At 42.7% G+C, this 20,296-nt stretch overlaps 1 protein-coding gene across 1 annotated transcript in view; it reads right to left on the bottom strand.

Moving 5' to 3' along the window:
• Positions 1 to 20,296, bottom strand: part of LOC140482871 (ALK tyrosine kinase receptor-like) — a 1,059,465-nt gene that overhangs the window by 791,425 nt on the left and 247,744 nt on the right. The window contains exon 3 of the mRNA XM_072580591.1: positions 4,819 to 4,974. Within this exon, the coding sequence (XP_072436692.1) occupies positions 4,819 to 4,974 (156 nt within the window). The remainder of the gene's footprint in view (positions 1 to 4,818; positions 4,975 to 20,296) is intronic.

Below are 20,296 nucleotides of genomic sequence, written 5' to 3'. Positions count from 1 at the left end.
TAAAATGAAACTGTCAAACAAATTTAAGCTCAGAGAATGGTTGATCTGTTTCACCAAACTGACAATTGTAGAGTCAGAGCAATTATAGCATTGAGAAAGGTCATTTGATTCCGAACAACTTGCAAGGTTCTACTTATTAAGTTGGAATAACTGTGCTGGATTTGCTCTGAGAATCCTCGTGCTTCTGGGTCATTGAGCTACATTTTATGTGACATTGGGGCTGGGTTAGTGACAAGCTCACCTGGGTTTGCCCACAGCACAGCCATCCATTGTCTGCTGACCCTTCGGTCAGTCCAGGGTGGCACTTTGACCTTTCCATTCCAGTAGGGAAGGTTTATCCTCGAGAATTGGCTGGCAGCTCTCTCTCATCCTTGGTGTGCTTCTGGATTGCTGAAGCTTCATGCATGCTTGGAGAAGACGGAGACACCAATGGAGCTTGGACGTTCGGTTCAGTCTAGAGTTTGGCCAGGGCTCATGTATTGGCCGGCAGTTCTTGAAGCTGTGATGCGTTCAGAAGCCACACCTCAAGCCAATTAAAGGTGTGGCAGTCAAAGGGCTGTGGGGCAAGCAGATCACAGCAAGATATTGACTGGGATATGGGGCGGGGAAGCACTCAGGGGTGGTTGGTGTACTTTGGGAAATACCTTGTCACAAAGCTCGCCCCTTCTTTTCTAAAAGCTGTTCCTTGGCGCAAGGAGACTCTGTCCTTGACGTTTTTCAGAGGGGTAATAAACCAGGCCAAGCTCCGATTTGGTACAGAGATTTTAGATTTAGATTCCCTACAGTGGAAAGGATTTTGAGAGCCCTTTTGTTTATATGTAAACATATGAAACTTCAGGCCAAAGTGGTCATGCTTTAGAAGTGACCTGTATGAAGAGCGGGGAGTAGCCAGCTCTCTCGCTAAGAGGTAAAAACAATGACTGCAGATGCTGGAAAGCAAATACTGGATTAGTGGTGCTGGAAGAGCACAGCAGTTCAGGCAGCATCCAACGAGCAACGAAATCGACGTTTCAGGCAAAAGCCCTTCATCAGCTCTCTAGCTAAGCTGAGCTGAGCTGAGCAGTTTAAGTTCAGTTTTAAACTGGTTAAAAGTTCAACAGGGAGCTGTGTGGAAATGTTCTTTTTCTGCCCTTCAACTTCAACCTGTAAACATGTGTTCCATTCAAACTGGTTTTTAAAGGGAGTTTGCTTATTAGGACTGTTGTGTGCATTCGGAACCGCATAATTAAGTCGAGCTGGATAGGTTGAGTTCTGTAGGGGTTCTTTATTCTGCTCTTTGTGTTTCATTGTGTGATTTTGTGAATACATTTTTGGTCTGTTTTAAAATCTAGTCGTCAACCTAGCTATCTTACTCCAGCTAATTTTCACTGTATACTTACTGAACCAAATTGCGAAGTTAGATCTAGGGCTGCCTGCTTAAGAATGTTTTGAGTGGTCTGGCCTAGTCCACACAACCTCAACCAGCAAGTGGGAAACAGCCATGTGGTGAAGGAAGAAAGCCCCTAAGTGGCCATTAACTAATAACTTAAGGGCCTCAACTGGCCCAAGGAAGAGCAGGAAGCCAGACAGCGCTTCCCACATTCCCAACCCCTACCGCCATGGATTAAAACATCTTCAATATTGGTTGGCTGGCACGTGATGGCCACGATGTGACCACCATCACACTCAATGTTTTGTTACCACAACTCCACCTACAAACCCACCTCCTGCAAATGGCGGCTGGCATTATGTGAGTTCATACATAGGAAGTGAGGAGCCAAAATCTGGAAAATGGATGCCCACCCTAATCCGCTGCTCATTCGCTTGGCTTCCATCCAGCAAGTCCCCTTTTAGGGAGAGCCAATTCTCCCCCATTTATCCCTCCTGAGATGCTATTGCAAAATGAAGAGTGAAGAAAGGCAACAGTGGACTGGGTTGTGTTTGGGGACCAATGACCTCCCAGTCTCTGACCAGCAGTAACCTCGGTAATTTTCAGCATGTACCAGTAGCAAACCGATGGGACTGACTCATCTGGCAGCTTTACGCACAGTTGGCTTTACTTCCAACTTTACTCAGCCTCTTGAGCTTCCTGAAATCTTTTTCTCCCGCTCTCGATGGCTGTTCTAGGACAGAGACTGGGAATCTTGCAGCAAGTAACTCACTTTCTGATTCCCAAACTCCTGTCTATCATCAACAAGGCACATGTCAGGAATGTGATGGAATACTCCCCACTTGCCTGGATGAGTGCAGCTCCAAAAACTCTCAAAAAGCTTGACACCATCCAGGATAGAGCAGCCCGCTTCTTATGCACCATATCCTCAAATATTCAGTTCCTCTACCATTGATGCTCAGCAGCAGCAGCAGTGTGTACCATCTACAAGAAGTGTGCAGAAACCCACCATAGATCCTCACACAGCGCCTTCCAAACCCCATACCAGATCCACCTCACAGCATAACAGTAGCAGATACAGGGGAACACCACCACCTGAAAGTTCCCCTCCAAGATACTCACCATCCTGAACATATCACTGTTCTTTTAGTGCCACTACCAACAGCCAATGGAATGCAGCAGTTCAAAAAGGCAGCTCGCCACTACCCTGTTTGCCCAACCAGTGATGTCCATGTCCCACAAGTGAATAAAAAAGAAGCCACCAGGTTGAAAGCTACAAAACTCCCTCCTCCTAAAAGCTCAGTACTTTGACCAAACCTTTTGGCATTCTTCCAAATATATCTTTCGATTCTGTGCCAAGTTTTGTCTGATCATTCTTTTTATGAAGTGCCTTGGGACAGATTTCTCCAATGAAGGTACTTTTTCAGAACAAATTATTCCTATTGAGCGGTCACTATACTAAAGTGTGTGGTTATTAACACAAGGTGGAACAGGTTGTTCTAAGTTGTGATATCACCTGCTTACTGGCAACCTCTATCAATGCTCAACGATAGTTGCTTAGGTGAGGTATCAGGGGTTGGCAACATCGCATGTCATGCAACAAGGACTTAATGCCTTTAACTATACACAATGATATCAATTTAACATTGTATCATTTGCTATCGAAGAAAATAATACAATCTGGAATACTCTTATCAAATGAAATTGTCCAGCCTTATTCGACTTGTTAAGTTCAACATATTTTAATATGAAGCAAGGACATGAATCTATACTTTTCCCTTGCTGTTTTAAGGTATGCCTATTGAGAATAGGTTGCTTAAACTTATCAGCAACATATAAAAATGCTAAAGGGGTACCACTGGCAGTGGCTCCACTGTATTCTTCAGATTCCTTGAAATCATCTTCATAACAGCTCAGGCAATGCTTTTGCAAAATTACCTCCAATGGATAGGACACTGTGCCCAGATGGTCAAGAAGGATACGTCCCGCCAGTTCTTGTTTCTCATAACTCTCAGGTGGGCAGTGTTTCGGGAAAGACGAAATCCTCAAAGATTTCTTGAAGAGTCTTAAAGAGTCCTTAAAGATTTACAAGGATGTTGCCAGGGTTGGAGGTTTTGAGCTATTAGGTGAGGCTGAATAGGCTAAGACTGTTTTCCCAAGAGCTTCAGAGGCTGAGGGGTGATCTTACAGAGGTTCATACAATAATGAGGAACATGGATAGTGTAAATATACAAGGTTGTTTCCCTGGGTAGGGTAGGGCATAGGTTTAGGGTGAGAGGGGAAAGATTTAAATGGGACCTAAGAGGCAACTTTTTCAGGCAGAGGGTTGTGCATGAATGGAATGAGCTGCCAGAGGAAGTGGTGGGGGCTGGTACAATTACAGTATTTAAAAGGCATCTGGATGGGTACATGAATACAAAGGGTTTGGAGGGAAAGGTGCCAAGTTCTGGCAAATGAGATTAGATTAATTTAGGATATCTGCTCAGCATAACTTGACCAAAGGGTCTGTTTCCTTGCTGTACAATTCTATGACTCTAAAGCATATCAAAATTGACAACCATGATGGAGAAGCTTACCAACAAAGGTTCAAAATATTGACAACTTGGTGATTAAGCTGCATCGCACTTTAAGTCAAAACATCTCAATGATGAGGCAGAGAAGGAAAGCAAAGTGAGCAAATCCCTCATCCCAGGTCCTAGTACCTTGTCAGGTGTTTTGCTTCATATCAACTGATCTGTGTGTCGAGATCGATCCTGGTATGTCCCATGACATCCTCAAATTGAGGGAGAGCTGTTACCCGCCATCAGATTCTGGGCAGGAATTAAGCTCAGAGCAAATGCTGGTCTGCAGCTATATCTTTGCGGAGTGCAGTAGAAAGTCAGTTTACATGGGTAATGTTCCTACAACACTCGCGACAGCACTACAGAAAGGGCACAGCAGCACTGATGGGGAAACTCCTGAACTATATTCCTGATCTTCCTTATCTCCCTGTGGGGTTCATAAACCCCCCAAAGACAGCACAGTGCATTCTTCAAATTTACATTTTACAAACATCAACATATTCCTCGACACAGAATATTGACCCACTATAATAACAAAGAAACACAGCCTTGTGATTTACTGCGAGTTCTCCAGATTGGTCGGACCAGTGAAGGTTTTGCAAAAATCTCTTTGCATCGCTTTCCTTCAATCAGGAAAATTCTTGAGAAAACTCTGCAGTTGATTTCTACACAGAAATATGTTTCCAAAATCCAAAAACATTCTGTAGAGCAAGAAGAATTTTTATCAACATCAACACGTTAAACGTATTAGAATGGTTGAAATAACTGAAATCCGTTTTTTCGAACCTTTTGGATACTGTCCTTACTTACTGACTTATAACGTTAATAAAATCCAGCACCTGATTTTCTCTCTGCTCAACAATGCCACTCTGTGTTTATCTCCCTTACCCTCACTTGATTTCTCAGAGTAATCTTGATCTGGCACAGCAATATCAGTGATGAGAGAGAGATCCTGTGGTGTTGCAATCACCCATGCTGCCAATTCGTCTTCACCATCAGAGGAATATTCCAACCCACATGCCGTCTCAAAATCGCAGTAGAAATCTGAAACAATATGATTAAGATGTAGGGTGAACCATTTACAAGAAGGAATAACAAGGCAAAAGAGGCATTGTCAGAATATTTAGCATAAATCTTTCAGAAGGTGAGCCCAATTTGGGGTAAATCATTTCTCTGGTCACTTTTAATACTGGCTGTAAGAACACATTACAAGACGAGTTGTATTTTAATCCTGAAAAATTAATCCTGAAAATGAGGCTAGATTAAGAATATGTGACATTTTCTTACTATGTTTACATTCGAAATAAAAGAACAATTTGAACATTGGGAACAAAACTGTTATAAGGTAAGGAGCAAAAGATTATTTAACATTCAAAATGTGAGATGAGTTCCAAAAGACCATGATAATTCTCACTAATTCTCAGTAGAGAAAGGAAGAGAGTGAGTTTCACACTGAGGCCACCAGATTTACAGCTATCACAATCTAGAAACTTACTGTTGTCATCAAACATGCCAAAGTCCACTATGGAATAATCATAACTACACCATTCCTATGTTAAAAGTCACACAACACCAGTGACTTCACTTGATAAAGGAGCAGTGCTCCGAAAGCTTGTGATTTCAAATAAACTTGTCGGACTATAACTTGGTGTCATGTAACATCTGACCTCGGCAAAAGTGAGCACTGCAGATGCTGGAGACTCGAGTTGAGAGTATGGTGCTGGAAAAGCACAGCAGGTCAGGCAGCATCTGAGGAGCAGGGAAATCTACATTTCAGGCAAAAGCCCTTCATCAGGAATGAGACTGGGAGCCTCGGGGGTGGAGAGATAAATGGGAGTGGGGTGGGACTAGGGGGAAGGTAGCTGAGAGTGCAATAGGTGGCTGGAGATAGGGGTAAAGGTAATAGGTCAGAGGGGAGAGTGGAGTGGACAGGTGGGAAGGAAGATGAACAGGTACTACAGTTGAAGAGGGCGATGCTGAGCTGGAAAGTTGGAACTGGGATAAGGTGGGGTCTACCCCAGTCCAACACCAGCACCTCCACATTACTCCTGTGTCTACAGAAAATAGAAGTGTAGAGCACTTTTTTTTTTCAAATATATACCATTTAACGTTAATTTAAATTCCACTTGAGGGAAATAGGTTCAAATTTCACTATCTGAGCTAGTGCAACTTAAATTCAGTCAATTAACAAAATACAGAAATGAAATCTCACTGTCACTGGCCACTTGGGTGTTTTTCATATCTTCCTGGTGGTGGAAATTGAATAAAGATTCGTGTACTTTGTGTCTTTCACTGTGTCTCACACCTGCACACACACACCCTGGGTGCTGGGGCAAAAAAAAGCACTACCGCAGTTAGGCGGTAGTGTGGGGGTTAAAAAAAGGGGAAAAAAAAGAGGAAAAAAGAAAAAAAAAGAAAAAAATAAATAAATAAAAATTTTTTAAAAAAATAAACAGGGGATTCAGCATTGCCCTTTGGTTTGAAGGGCACTGCTTGTCACTGGCCACTGGGGCGTTTTTCCTATCTTCCTGGTGGTGGAAATTGAATAAAGATTCGTGCACTTTGTGTCTTTCACTGTGTCTCACACCTGCACACACACACCATGGGTAAAAAAAAATGAAATCTCACCTTGGTAATGGTGACCATGAAACTATCTTTGGTTGTTGTACAAACACATGAGAGAAGGAAATCTTGCATCTCCACCTAGTCTGAATTGCATGTGCTTTCAGACTCATAGCTATGCAAGTGCCCTCTGAAATGGCTTTGCAAACCATTCAGTTCAAGGGAATTTTGGGATACATTACTAAAGTTAACATTGCCAGTGAAGAAACCAATGTCGTAAGGATAACAACAGCCACAATTGGAGACAGCAGCCAAGATGGCTGTGGTTCCTCTGTTGAGGAAGATCAGTATATTGTTGAGGAAGGCCTGAGCATGGCAGGAAGACTTTTAAGGAAATAAGTGTTTTGAGAAAAGAAGGTCAGAGAAACGCATTTGGTTGGCAGACATTAGAGCAAGATGAAACAAGAGCAGAAATTGCTGCAGAAACTCAGCTGGTCTGGCACCATTTGTGGAGTTAAAGCAGAGTTAATGATTTGGGTCTAGTGACCCTTCTTCAGAACTGGAAGAAAGGTTACTGGACCTGAAAAATTAACTCTGCTGCCTCTCCCACAGATATTGCCAGACCTGTTGAGTTTCTCCAGCAATTTCTGTTGTTGTTTCCGGTTTCCAGCATTGAGCTCCAAGTGCAGCTCTTGCATCAAATCAGTATTGCACACTTATTGACCTCAAGCTCTGCCTAACTGCACATTACACAATATGACAAGATATAGGAGCAGAATTAGACTATTCGACCCATCGATCATCACTAATTTGTTTCTCAACCCTGATCCTCCTGCTTTGTCCCTGTAACCCATGATCCCTTTACTAATTAAGAACCTATCTATCTTTGTCTTAAATACCCTCAATGCGTTGACTTCCACAGCCTTTTGTGGCAATGAGTCCCACAGTTAACCACCATCTGGCCGAAGAAATTCCTCCTCATCTCAGTTCTAAAAAGCTGGCCCTTCACTCTGAGGCTGTACACTTGGGTCTGAGTCTCTCCTACTAGTGGAAACAGCTTCTGTACATCCACTCTATCCAGGCCTCTCAGGATACTGTAAATTTCAATGAGATTCCACGTTATTCTTCAAAACTCCAACAGGTTCAGACCCAGAGTCCCCAATCACTCCTTATATGACAAGCTATTCATCCCCAGGATCATTCTTGTTAACCTTTTCTGGAGTCCTCCAATACCAGCTCATCCTTCCTTAGATAGGAGGCCTAAAATTGCTCATAATATTCCAAATGTGGTCTGACCAGAGCCTTATACATCCTCAGCAGTACATCTCTGGCCTGTATTCTAGCCCTCTTGAAATGAATGATAACATTGTGTTTGCCTTCCTAACAACCAACAGAACCTGCATGCGAACCTGAAGAGAATCCTGAACTCAGATTCTTAAGTCCCTTTGTGTTTCAGATTTCCAAAGCCTTTTCCTGTTTAGAAAATAGTCTGTGGCTGTATTCTTTCCACCAAAGTGCATAACCTTACAGTTTCACACATTGTATTCCATTTGCCACTTCTTTGCCCTTTCTCCTAGTCTGCCTAAGACCTTCTGCAGTCTCCCTGCTTCCTCACTACTTGGACCTCAAACTATCTTTTTCTCATCTTCAAATTTAGGACCAGTGCCCTCAGTTCCTTCATCTAGCTCGTTAATGTAAAATGTGAATAGTTGTGGTCCCAACACAGACCCCGGCTGAATTCCACTAAGCAACAGCTGCCATTCTGCTATCCTTTCTTCCTACTTGCTGCCTATTGCCAGTCAACTAACCCTCTGTCCATGCCAGCTTTTCACCGTGAACATCATGGGCTGTAAGTCTTCCTAACAGCCTTTTGTATAGCACCTTGTTAAAGGCCTTCTGGAAATCTAAATGGGTCACATCCACTGGTTCTCCTTCATTTAACTTGCTTGTTACCTCCTCATAGAATTGTTACAGATTTGTCAGGCATGACTTCCCCTTGACAAGATATGGAGGTGCCGGTATTGGACTGGGGTACACAAGGTCAGTAGTCACACAACACCAGGTTATGTCCCAACAGGTTGATTTGAAATCACAATCTATCAGACCACTGCTCCTTTATCTGGTGAGAAGTGACTTCATCTGATGAAAGAGCAGCGTTCCGAAAGCTTGTGATTTCAAATAAACCTATTGGACAATAACCTGGTGTCATGTGACTTCTTACTTTCCCCTTGACAATGCTGTGCTGACTCAGCCCTATTCTACCATGCACTTTCAATTATTCCTCAATCTCATTCTTAATAATGGATTCTAAAAGCTTACTAATGACTAAAGTCAGACTAACCAGCCTATTGTTTCCTGCCTTCTGCCTCCCTCCCTTCTTAAACAGAGGTGTTACATTTAACAATGTCCAGTCCTCTGGGATCCTCCCTGACTCCAGTGATTACTGCAAAATTACCACCAATACCTCTACAATCTCCCCAGCTATCTCCTTCAGAACCCTAGAGTATTATCCATTGGGACACTCTAATGGACACTTTTTACTTCAGCACAGGAATGGCTTTGCCAGTTGCCATCTCGCTTAACTCCCAGCAGAATTGTGTGCCCAGACTGCCAGCATTACTTTGGACTTCAAAGATCATTTGTGTTGCCTACGTATCCAAATTTAGTACTACATATACTTGTGCTCAGAAACTGAGTCAAATGTTGATTTGATGGCTAAAGCAGTTCATTTGAAATGTTAATGCAAGTGGATTGATGGATATTGAAGCAGACAGTTCTAATCTTTCTGAATGCCATGTCATTAGGAGAATCCAATAACATCATTCGGGGAAATTGCAAGCAATAAAGGACAATATCCAGACTTCACTGTCTTATTTCATAAGCTCCAGTCAGCTATCCGCTTACTTGAAAAGAGATGCCATTTATAATACACAGTTTGTGCTCCTCAGCTTTCAGGTCTGATTTTAACGTGCAATAGGAGTCATGAGACAAGGTGGATAACAATCCATTTCCACCATTTCCACATCATCACTGATAATCTTGATTATCAATGTATTGCTAGCAGATCTTTTCTCTCAGCCCTATTCTGCACAATCATACCTTCCAAGAGGATTCAGTACTAGACACAATAATTTTAAAAAAGTTAACCCAAAGATACTATGTATGGGTCAAGATTGTTACTAGGTGCAAAAAGCTTAATGATTGTCTATCAGAGGTAAGAGGCAACTGCTGGAAGGGTCAAAATCTTTATTTTATTTTCGACAAAAATGCAAGAGCAATAGGTATTGTTTCCATGATGAAGGGCACTAAACAAAATAAGCGATGCTTAAAATTTAAATCGACAATTTCTGTGAGATGGGTTTTCACTAGAAACAGTAAGTAAATATCAGCAAAATCACAAATGTCCACCGTACAATGACGTTTGAATACTCCTCATGCAGTTAAAAAGCCACTTAACCAGTAAGCGTTTCCTAACCTTTGTCAATTGAGCTGCATTATTAAAAAAATGATTGAAGCAAAAGTGCAAAACGTTACACATCAATGACAGTGATCTTTACAGAGAAGGAGGCATGTGTGAAAAGACAATACTTGAGCTTTGAAATGCTCTCACTTTTTAAGAATTTAATATATTTTGCTCTGTATTATAAACGGTTAGTGCAGCTACGTGTGACAGAGAAAGTACACAAAAGAGGATTGAAAACATTAATATAAAGAAAGTAAAGCATGGCAAATTCTTAGCATTTTTTCAGTAGCTTTCTTGTCTGTAAATTAATAATGAATTCTGACGAAGGGTCGCTCAACTCAAAACTCTGATTTCTCTCCAACAATTTCTATTTTTGCCTCTGATTTACAGCATCTGCAGTTCTTTCAGTTTTATTGTCAATTAAAAGGTTGTAGTTTTAATTACCACTGCTGAACTACGAATATTAAGACCACCAGTCCAATACAATACTGTCTCCCATATGCCCTCTCAGATGGGCAAGGAAGATCCAATAGTACTATTTTAAGGAAAAGTAGGGAGGGGGGGAGAGTTCTCCCTAGTCCCCTATCTGTCATTTATCCCTCAAACAAGAACAGATTATATGGTCATTGTTGTTTGTGAGAAATTTGAATGTCAATTAGTTCTCATTTAATTGCTTGCTGTGCTCAAGCAGCACAGTGGCTCAGTGATTAGCACTGCTACCTCACAATGCCAGGGACAATTTCATCCTCGGGTGACTGACTGCGTGGCGTTTGCCCATTCTCCTACTCCACAGTCCAAAAGCATGCAGGTTAGCTGGACTGGCAGTGGGATATGTGGTGTTAAGGACTATGTTAAGGTGCTGGGTGTGGGTAGGATGCTCTTTGGAGGACTTGTATGGACTTGATGAGCCAAATAGCCTCTTTCCACACCGTATGATTCTAAAGGTAAGCTTTGATTGTAGTCATGTGATAGATATAGGACAAATGTCAGAGGTAGTTTCTTTACTCAGGGAATAGTAGGGACGTGGAACGCACTGCCTGCAACAGTAGTAGACTCGCCACCTTTAAGTGTGTTTAAATGGTCATTGGATAGATATACGGACGAGAATGGAATAGTGTAGGTTAGATGGGCTTCAGATTGGTCCCACAGTTCAGCGCAACATTGAGGACCAAAGAGCTTGTACTGTGTTGTAACGTTCTATGTTCTTTGCACGAAAAATGGAGACAACTAAGTCTTATTTGAAGGTACAACATCAATCTCTCCACATAAGGGTTAGCACTAGTAATAGCTGCTTTCTGGGCATCTTGCCTAAAACTTGTGAAAATAAGGAGCAGCTTGAGGACCTTCAACAGAAATATATTGTCACTCAAGTGAACTGTCGCCCAGGGCATGCTCAGTTCAGGAAACAAACATTTCTTAAAGCAACCATTCAGGGAGACAACGATTTTTTAAAATCTTCATGTGTAGTAGCAGTCAGATTCAAACCAGCCATTATAAAATTAATTGTGCACCTTGCAATAGAGAAGAGTACAAATGAGTCAGAATCACACAGTGCTGGGTTCCAGCAGTGCAGAATAGTTCAGGTTTAGTTTGTGCAGAAGACTTTGAATAGAACATTTTATAATGTGAACTGCCCAATGATATATAGCAGTCAAATCATATCAGTACCAATGCATCTGCTGTAAGTAATGGCACTGTAGCGTGTCTCACCTCACTGGGTTAGAAAATCAAGCTGTGCTATTTTTGGACTCATCACAAAAGTTACATGTTTTTGAAAAGTACACAGAACTCCTGTCTTTTTAGATGCAGATTCATACACACACACACACACACACACACGTAATGGGTAGAAGGTAAGACTGGGAAATCAGTTCAGTGGTCCCTACCCAGAAGACTTGCTGCAATTATCATTTGCTGATCAGAACACTGCTGTTCGATCTTTCTTCTCTGATTAATACAGGAGGTATTGTTAGTAGATTTGCAGCTGACACCTACATTGGTGATGTAGTGGACAGAGAAGAAGGTTATCTGAGTACAACAGGACCTTAATCAGATGGGCCATTGGGCTAAGGAGCGGCAGATGAAGTTTAATTTTGATATATGTGAGGCATTTTGCTAAGACAAACTAGGGCAGGATGTATACAGTTAATGAGAGGTCCTGAGGGCGTGTTGCTGAACAAAGAGACCTAGGGGCGCAGATGCATAGTTCCTTGAAAGTGGAGTCACAGGTAGACAGATTTAGCATGCTTGCCTCTATCAGTCAGAATATTGAGAAATGGATTTGGAATGTCTTGTTGTGGATGCAGAGGACATTGATGAGACCATTTTTAGAATGGCAAAAGTGAGGACTGCAGATGCTGGAGATCAGATTATAGATTAGAGTGGTGCTAGAAAAGCACAACAGGTCAGGCAGCATCCGAGGAGCAGGAAAATCAACGTTTCAGGCAAAAGCCCTTCATCAGGAATCCTGGCGCTTTTCCAGCACCACTCTAATCTAAACCCCGCCATTTTTAGAATGCTGCATTCAACTTTGGTCTCCCTGCTTGAGGAAAGAAGTTGTTAAACTTGAAAAGGTTCAAAAAAGATTTACAAGGAAGTTGCCAGGATTGGAGAGTTTAAGCTGTAGGGGCAGGCTGAATAGGCTGGGGCTGTTTTCCCTGGAGTGCTAGAAGCTGAGGGGTGACCTTATAGAGGTTTACAAAATCATGAGGGGTATGGATAGGGTAAATAGACAAGGTCTTTTCCCTGGAGTGTCGGAGGCTGAGAGGAGACCTTATGGAGGTTTACATAGACAGGGTAATTGGCCAAGGTCTTTTTCCCATGGTCGGGGATCCAGAACTAGAGGGGGCATAGGTTTAAGTTGAGAGGGGAAAGATTTAAAGAGAACAAAGGGGAAACGTTTTCACGCAGAGAGTAGTGCTTGTAAAGAACAAGCTGCCGTAGGAAGTGGTGGAGACAGGGACAAATACAACATTTAAAAGGCATGTGGATGGGTATGTGAACAGGAAGAGTTTAGAGGGATTTGGGCCAAATGCTGGCAGATGGGACTAGATCAGTTGAGGATAACTGGGGCAGATGAATTGGACCAAGGAACTGTACATCTCTATGACTCTATGACTTGTTTGTAGGAGCTTCAGAGTGACTAATTCAGTAATTATTTAAGTTTCTGAATTAAAAATACTAACTTACAGCAACTGACTAGGGGAAATAAACTGAGGATTTTAAGGCTTGAGATGCTTTTTTATTGCAGAGCAAAAACTGCTCCTTCCCTTCCAAAGGGCTAATGGCTTCTCTCTCAAACATTGACATCCACAAGCTGTTCAGCTACCTCAGAGCCAAGCACATAGCTGTTGGGAGGCTGAAGGCCTTTGTCAGTGATAACTAGTCCACAGAAAAATTAGCTACTTATTAGAATCATACAATTGCCTACAGTGCAGACAGAGGCCACTTGGCTCATCGAGTCTTCACCGACCCTCAGAAGAGCATCCCATACAGACTCACACCTCCACCCCATTCCTGCACCCCCACATTCACCATGACCATTCCATCTAAGCTGCACCTCTTTGGACCTCTTGATGGCCAAAGCTCCACTTGTACACAGTGACTTCAGCTCATCTATAAGTAGGCTTTCCCCAACACTTGAGGAGAAAGTGAGGACTGCAGATGCTGGAGATCAGAGCTGAAAATGTGTTGCTGGAAAAGCGCAGCAGGTCAGGCAGCATCCAAGGAACAGGAGAAGGGCTTATGCCCGAAACGTCGATTCTCCTGTTCCTTGGATGCTGCCTGACCTGCTGCGCTTTTCCAACAACACATTTTCAGTCCTTTTCCCAACACTTGCACAAATAGCTATGTCAACAGCACTTACAATGAATGTTAGGTAGCTTGCTTTAAAAAAAATCCAGCAATTCTTCAACCATCTTTGGCTTTTTAACCAACCCTTTTCCCATTTCAGTCCACAATCAAAGTAATAGAAAAATACAGATATGGTCTATAGAACTGGAACAGGAATGGCTTTTGTAAGACTGAGTTGTTATTAAATACAAAGTAGCTGTGATGATTGTGATAGTAAGTTCAAGTATTGCATTTGATCTGAACAGCTCTCTCAAAGCTGTCAGTTCTTTTAAATATTGATGAAATTATCATAAATTGAAGAAGTCTATAGCAGATACTTTAAATCAACAAATGTTCCTAAGAGTCCTGAAATTGACTTTTTTCATGTAATTACATTTTTGCATTGATAGCTTGCTATTTATTGTGATTATAATTGTCTTAAGTATGGCAACATAATTCCAGTTGCAAATAGCATTCTAATCATTTTACAATAAAAAATCCATTACCGTCTTCAAAATTTTCTGAAGGGATTTGTATTGTTTGTCAATGTTGCTGCATTTAGTGGCATTGCTAGATTTCAGTCAGTGGAAACAGCATTAGTTCTTGTTGTTCATTCTTAGACATGAGGGCTATATTTAACGCTGCAGTGTAATAATTACTAATGACTTATTTTAAAAGAGAGATTTGTTTTATCGGTCTCAATAGCTTTCCAATAAGCAAAATCTTTTTCTTAATTAAAAATAAGTGGTTGAAAATGCATTTTCAGGCTAAGCAGTATTTGGTGGCCCTTTCATTTATTCTGCATGAAATTTAAACATTGAAACATTGACCTGTTGTTCATTCTCAGATTCTGACTGGGTTGCAGTGAATTTTCAGTTTTTATTTCAGATTATAGCAATCACTGTGGCCTTCAGTAAGGCGTTCGACAAGGTTCCCCATGGGAGACTGGTTAGCAAAGTTAGATCTCATGGAATACAGGGACAACTAGCCATTTGGATACAGAACTGGCTCAAAGATAGAAGACAGAGGGTGGTGGTGGAGGGTTGTTTTTCAGACTGGAGGCCTGTGACCAGTGGAGTGCCACAAGGATTGGTTCTGGGTCCACTACTTTTCATCATTTATATAAATGATTTGGATATGAACATAGGGAGTATAGATAGTAAGTTTGCAGATGACACCAAAATTAGACGTGCAGTGGACAGTGAAGAAGGTTACCTCAGATTACAATGGGATCTCGATCAGATGGGCCAATGGGCCGATGGGCTGAGGAGTGGCAGATGGCGTTTAATTTAGATAAATGCGATGTGTTGCATTTTGGGAAAGCAAATCTTAGCAGGACCTATAGACTTAATGGTAAGGTCCTCAGGAGTGTTGCTGAAGAAAGAGACCTTGGAGTGCAGGTTCATTGCTCCTTGAAAGTGGAGTCGCAGGTTGATAGAATAGTAAAGTTTGGTGTGCTTTCCTTTATTGGTCAGAGTATTGAGTACAGGAATTGGAAGGTCATGTTGCAGCTGTGCAGGACATTGGCTAGGCCACTTTTGGAATATTGCATGCAATTCTGGTCTCCTTCCTATCGGAAAGATGTTGTGAAACTTGAAAGGGTTCAGAAAAGATTCACAAGGATGTTGCCAGGGTTTGAGGATTTGAGCTACAGGGAGTGATTGAATAGGCTGGGGTTGTTTTCCTGGAGCGTCGGAGGCTGAGGGGTGACTTTATAGAGGTTTATAAAATCATGAGGGGCATAGATAGGGTAAATAGACAAAGTCTTTTCCCTGGGGTTGGGGAGTCCAGAACTAGAGGGCATAGGTTTAGGGTGAGGGGGGAAGATATAAAAGGGACCTAAGGGGCAACTTTTTCACACAGAGGGTGGTACGTGTATGGAATGAGCTGCCAGAGGAAGTGGTGGAGACTGATACAATTGCAATATTTAATAAGCATCTGGATGTATGTATGAATAGGAAGGGTTTGGAGGGATATGGGTCAGTTGCTGGCAAGCAGGACTAGATTGGGTTGGGATATCTGGTCAACGAGCTGGACTGAAGGGTCTGTTTCCATGCAGTGCATCTCTATGAGTCTATAACAGTGACTGCACTTCGAAAGGAGTTCAGTGATTGTTCAATGCTTTGCATCTAATGACATGAAAGGTTGTTAATTCAGTGCAAGCCTACTCATAAATGTGAGCTTGTTCACTGATTTGTTTACTTATTTCCTTACCTAAAAAGCCCTGGTGATTAAAGGTTTCAAATTTAGGACTGAGTTATCACAACACTTGAAGTGAGAAAGAAACCCTGAAATCAGCCAATCACATCAAGTCCATCTAATCATGATCTGTCCCTTTTTTGGGTTGGTTTTGTTGATCATAATTGCATGCACTCTACACAAATAATAAATTCATCAATTCTAAACTGGCACCACCTGTTGGAACCTTAGCTGTTATGCCACCATTCCAGTCAGTGCATCACAGGAAATTACAAGTGCGTACCAAGTAGTTTCTCAGCCATTAATTTTAAGTTACAAAAGATTTTGGACCCTGTGCCTAAAATATGCTATGAATGCAGACCACATAGAACCACTGCCTTAAGGGTTGTAAGGTACATCCCATGGGATGCAGCCAACTAAAATGCCAAAGCTCCTGGTGCTGAGAAACTGCCCTGTTGACACACTGGGATTTATTCGAGATCACAAGTAAATCTTCAAGGCATAGGGCAAAAGTAACATCATTCCTGCATTTACCCTGCCCAGACTTGTTAGAATTTTACTGGGGGTTTGTATGAGATCACCCTCATTCTTAAAAAAAGCCATGAACAGTTATGATACCTTGTGTGTGCCAATGCATAATATTCCTTCATGTGAACTAGACAGGGTAAACGCAAGACTAGATGGAGTAGGCACAGAAAGGATGGTCTTAAGGAGTCCAGAAAAAGGATATCGGGTAGGTCATTTGGCATTGAGATGAGAAGAACATTTTTCAACCAGAGAATGATAAGCATGCAGAATCCTCAGCCAAAGAAAGATTTGAGGCTAAAATACTGAATGTTTTCAGGAAGGTGTTAAATATAGTTCTTAGAGCTAAAGGGATCAATGGATAGAAGGAGAAAGTGGGAACAGGCTACTAAGTAGGATCATCAGCCATGAGCACAGCAAGCTGGAAGATCAAAATACCTACTCCTGCTCAGATTTTCAATGGTTCCATGACCCCGGGTAACACAAATCTCGAGCCTTTAACATGCGGTTTAGAGAACTGCCTCACTGGCTAAAGGGAACATCCTCAGCATCCAGAATCAGAGAATGTGGTGCTGGAAAAGCACAGCAGGTCAGGCAGCATCCGAGGAGCTGGTGATTCGACATTTTGAGCATAAGCTCTCCATCAGGAATGAGGGGGTAGGCCAAGGGGGCTGAGAGATTGAGAGATTAATTGGGGGTGTGGGTGGCAGTGTGGATGTGCGGGAGTGGAGCTGGACTGGAGGGTTCTGTCCTTGTTGCAGTTGGAGGGCTGGGGTTTGAGGGCAGAGATGCAGAAAGTGGATGAGATTTGCTGGAGGGCTTCATTGACCACGTGGGAGGGGAAATTGCAGTCTTTGAAGAAGGAGGCCACCTGGTATGTTTTGTGGTGGAATTGGTCCTCCTGGGAGCAGATGTGATAAATTGGGAATAGGGAATCACATTTTTACAGGAGGCAGGATGGGAGGAGGTCTCGTCCAGGTAGCTGTGGAGATTGATGAGTTTATAGTCGATGTCCATGTTGAGTCAGTCACAGTTAATGCAGATGGAAAGGTCCAGGAAGGAGAGGGAGATGTCCAAGATGGTCCAGATGAACATAAGGTTGGGGTGGAACTTGTTAGTGAAGTTGATGAACTGTTCAACTTCCTCATGGGAGCACGAGGTGGTGCCGATCCAGTCATCAATGTAGTGGAGGAAAAGGAGGGAAATGGTGCTGGCATAGCTGTGGAAGATGGACTGTTCCACGTACCTTCTGAAAAGAAAGGCATAGCTGGGGCCCATGCAGGTGCCTATGGTTACCCCTTTGGTCTGCAACCAAACCCTTGCCACCTGACGCCTGGAGGAAGAATGCATCATCTTCCATCTTGGGACCATTCAACCACATGGGATCAATGTAGATTTCATCAGTTTCCTCATTTCCACTCCCCTGACCGTATCCCAGATCCACCCTTTCAACTCAGCATCGGCCTCTTGACCTGTCCTACCTGTCCATCTTCTTTCCCACCTATCCACTGCCCCTTCCACTCCGACCTATCGCTTTCACCCCCTGCTCAGTCTATCTATCACATTCTCTGCTGCCTTCCCCTGAGTCCCACCTCCTGCCATTGATCTCTCAGCCCCTTTGGGCCACCCCCTCATTCCTGATGAAGAGCTGATGCTTGAAGCATTGATTCTCCTGCTCCTCGGACGTTACCTGACCTGCTATGCTTTTTCAACACCACACTTTTTGACTCTGATCTCCGGCATCTGCAGTCCTCACTTTCCCCCATCCTCAGCATCCAGCCTGCCCATGGACTGAAAAAGCCTGTTGCAAGATTTACTGCTGCTGCTGACATTAGTGTCACCAGACAAATTGCAGAAAGACACGCAGTCTTCAATCTGCAGATGTTCCACATCATTTAATTACAGCTCTTCACTAAAGTTATGACTGCTATCAGTGTCAGTCCTCTACTTTAAAGGTCCATTTGGTAATTTCATATAGGTTCCTGCTAGTGGAAGAGTTATTCACTATTCTCTGACACAAGCTGGAAACTGCCTCTGTTGACTTCCAATCAGTCATGAATTTCCTCTGTACCTGTCAACAATGTTCTCTGTCAAGTCTATTTGTAGATAGTGCCACCTTTTGTGAGCCGGCAGGAGACCTTTAAATCATAAAATCCTTATAGTGTAGAAAGAGGCCATCTGGCCCATCAAGTCTGCACTGACCTTTGGAACAGCATCCCACATAGAGCCAACCCAACCTATCCCCATATTCCCCATAGCATTGCCTGGACACTTCAGGGCAATGTAGCATGGCCAATCCACTATTCTTGCACATCTTTGGATTGTGGGGGGAAGCCAGAGTATCCAGAGGAAACCCACACAGACACAGGAAGAACATGCAAACTTCACACAGTCGCCCAAGGCTGCAATTAACCCTAGTTCCTGGCGCTGTGAGACACCATGTTAACCACTGAGACACCATGCCACGGAATACTGACCTAATAAAGAGTTCAGAAGATGGACAGAGGTTAGATAACCCCCTCTTTTTTCGAAGCCAGTTTCTGAAGCAGCGATTATAACAGAATGTGATGGAGAGCTCAGCAGCCCATTGAGTTTCTTGAGCACTTTGTTTTATTTTCAACCTCCAACATCCACAATAATTTGCATTGATTTGGTGACTCAGAAGGTTGGCTTAGAAATGGTCATGTGATCTGTTGTCATAGAATCATGGAGATGTACAGCACGGAAACAGACCTTTTGGTCCAACTCGCCCGTACCGTCCAGATATCAGGAATTAATCTAGTCCCATTTTCCAGCACTTGGCCCATGTCCCTCTAAACCCTCTTCATATACCCATCTTGATGTCTTTTAAATGCTGTATTTGTACTAGCCTCCACCACTTCCTCTAGCAGCTCATTCCATCCACGTATCATCCTTTGCATGAAAAGGTTGCCCCCTAGGTCCTTTATAAATCTTTCCCATCTCACCCTAAACCTATGCCCTCTGCTTCTGGACTCCCCCAACCCAGGGAAAAGACCTTGTCTAGTTACCCTATCCATGCCCCTCATGATTTTATAAATCTCTTGTCTGGAGGGACTGCAATTTTGGGTGTGACAACTTCTGCAAATAGAATTGTCAATATCATTTCAATGTTCATACTCATACATAAGAGCAGAGGGAGTGTGCAATATTGAATAGATTGAGCATTTGCAAAGTGGCACTGATCTACCTTGTGTCACCTCATCCCAGTCAGAGATAAATTTCAATAGGTCAAAAATCAAGATGCTTCCAAATAGTCAATGTGAATTACAGGAACAAATATGCAGAGAGATTGGGGAGACTTGGAGGAGCAATAGGGTTGTCATAGGAGGGGATTTTAATTTTCCTAACATAGACGAGGACTGCCATAGTGTCAAATGATTCGATGGGGTGGAATTTGTTAAGTGTGTTGAGGAAAGTTTCCCTAAACAGTATATAGAGGGTCCTACTCGGGAAGGGGCAAAACTCGACTTACTCTTGGGGGAAATAGGACAGGACAGGTGACTGAGTTGACAGTGGGGAGCACTTTGGAACCAGTGACGATAATTCCATGAGTTTTAAAATAGTTGTGGAGCGGGACAAAACTAGTCCACAGGTTCAAGTTCTAAATTGGGGCAAGCCGAATTTTGATGGAATTAGACAGTAGCTTGCAGAGGTTTATGGGAATAGTTTGTTTGCAGGCAAAGGGACCTCTGGCAAGTGGGAGGCCTTTAAAAGTGAGATAATAGAGTTCAAGGTATATGTTCTTGTAAGGGTGAAGAGCAAGGT

This window comes from Chiloscyllium punctatum, chromosome 11, assembly GCF_047496795.1.
Source record: "Chiloscyllium punctatum isolate Juve2018m chromosome 11, sChiPun1.3, whole genome shotgun sequence".
NCBI lineage: Eukaryota > Metazoa > Chordata > Chondrichthyes > Orectolobiformes > Hemiscylliidae > Chiloscyllium > Chiloscyllium punctatum.
Note: the sequence above shows the minus strand (reverse complement) of the source record. Positions and strands in the feature narration are given on the sequence as shown.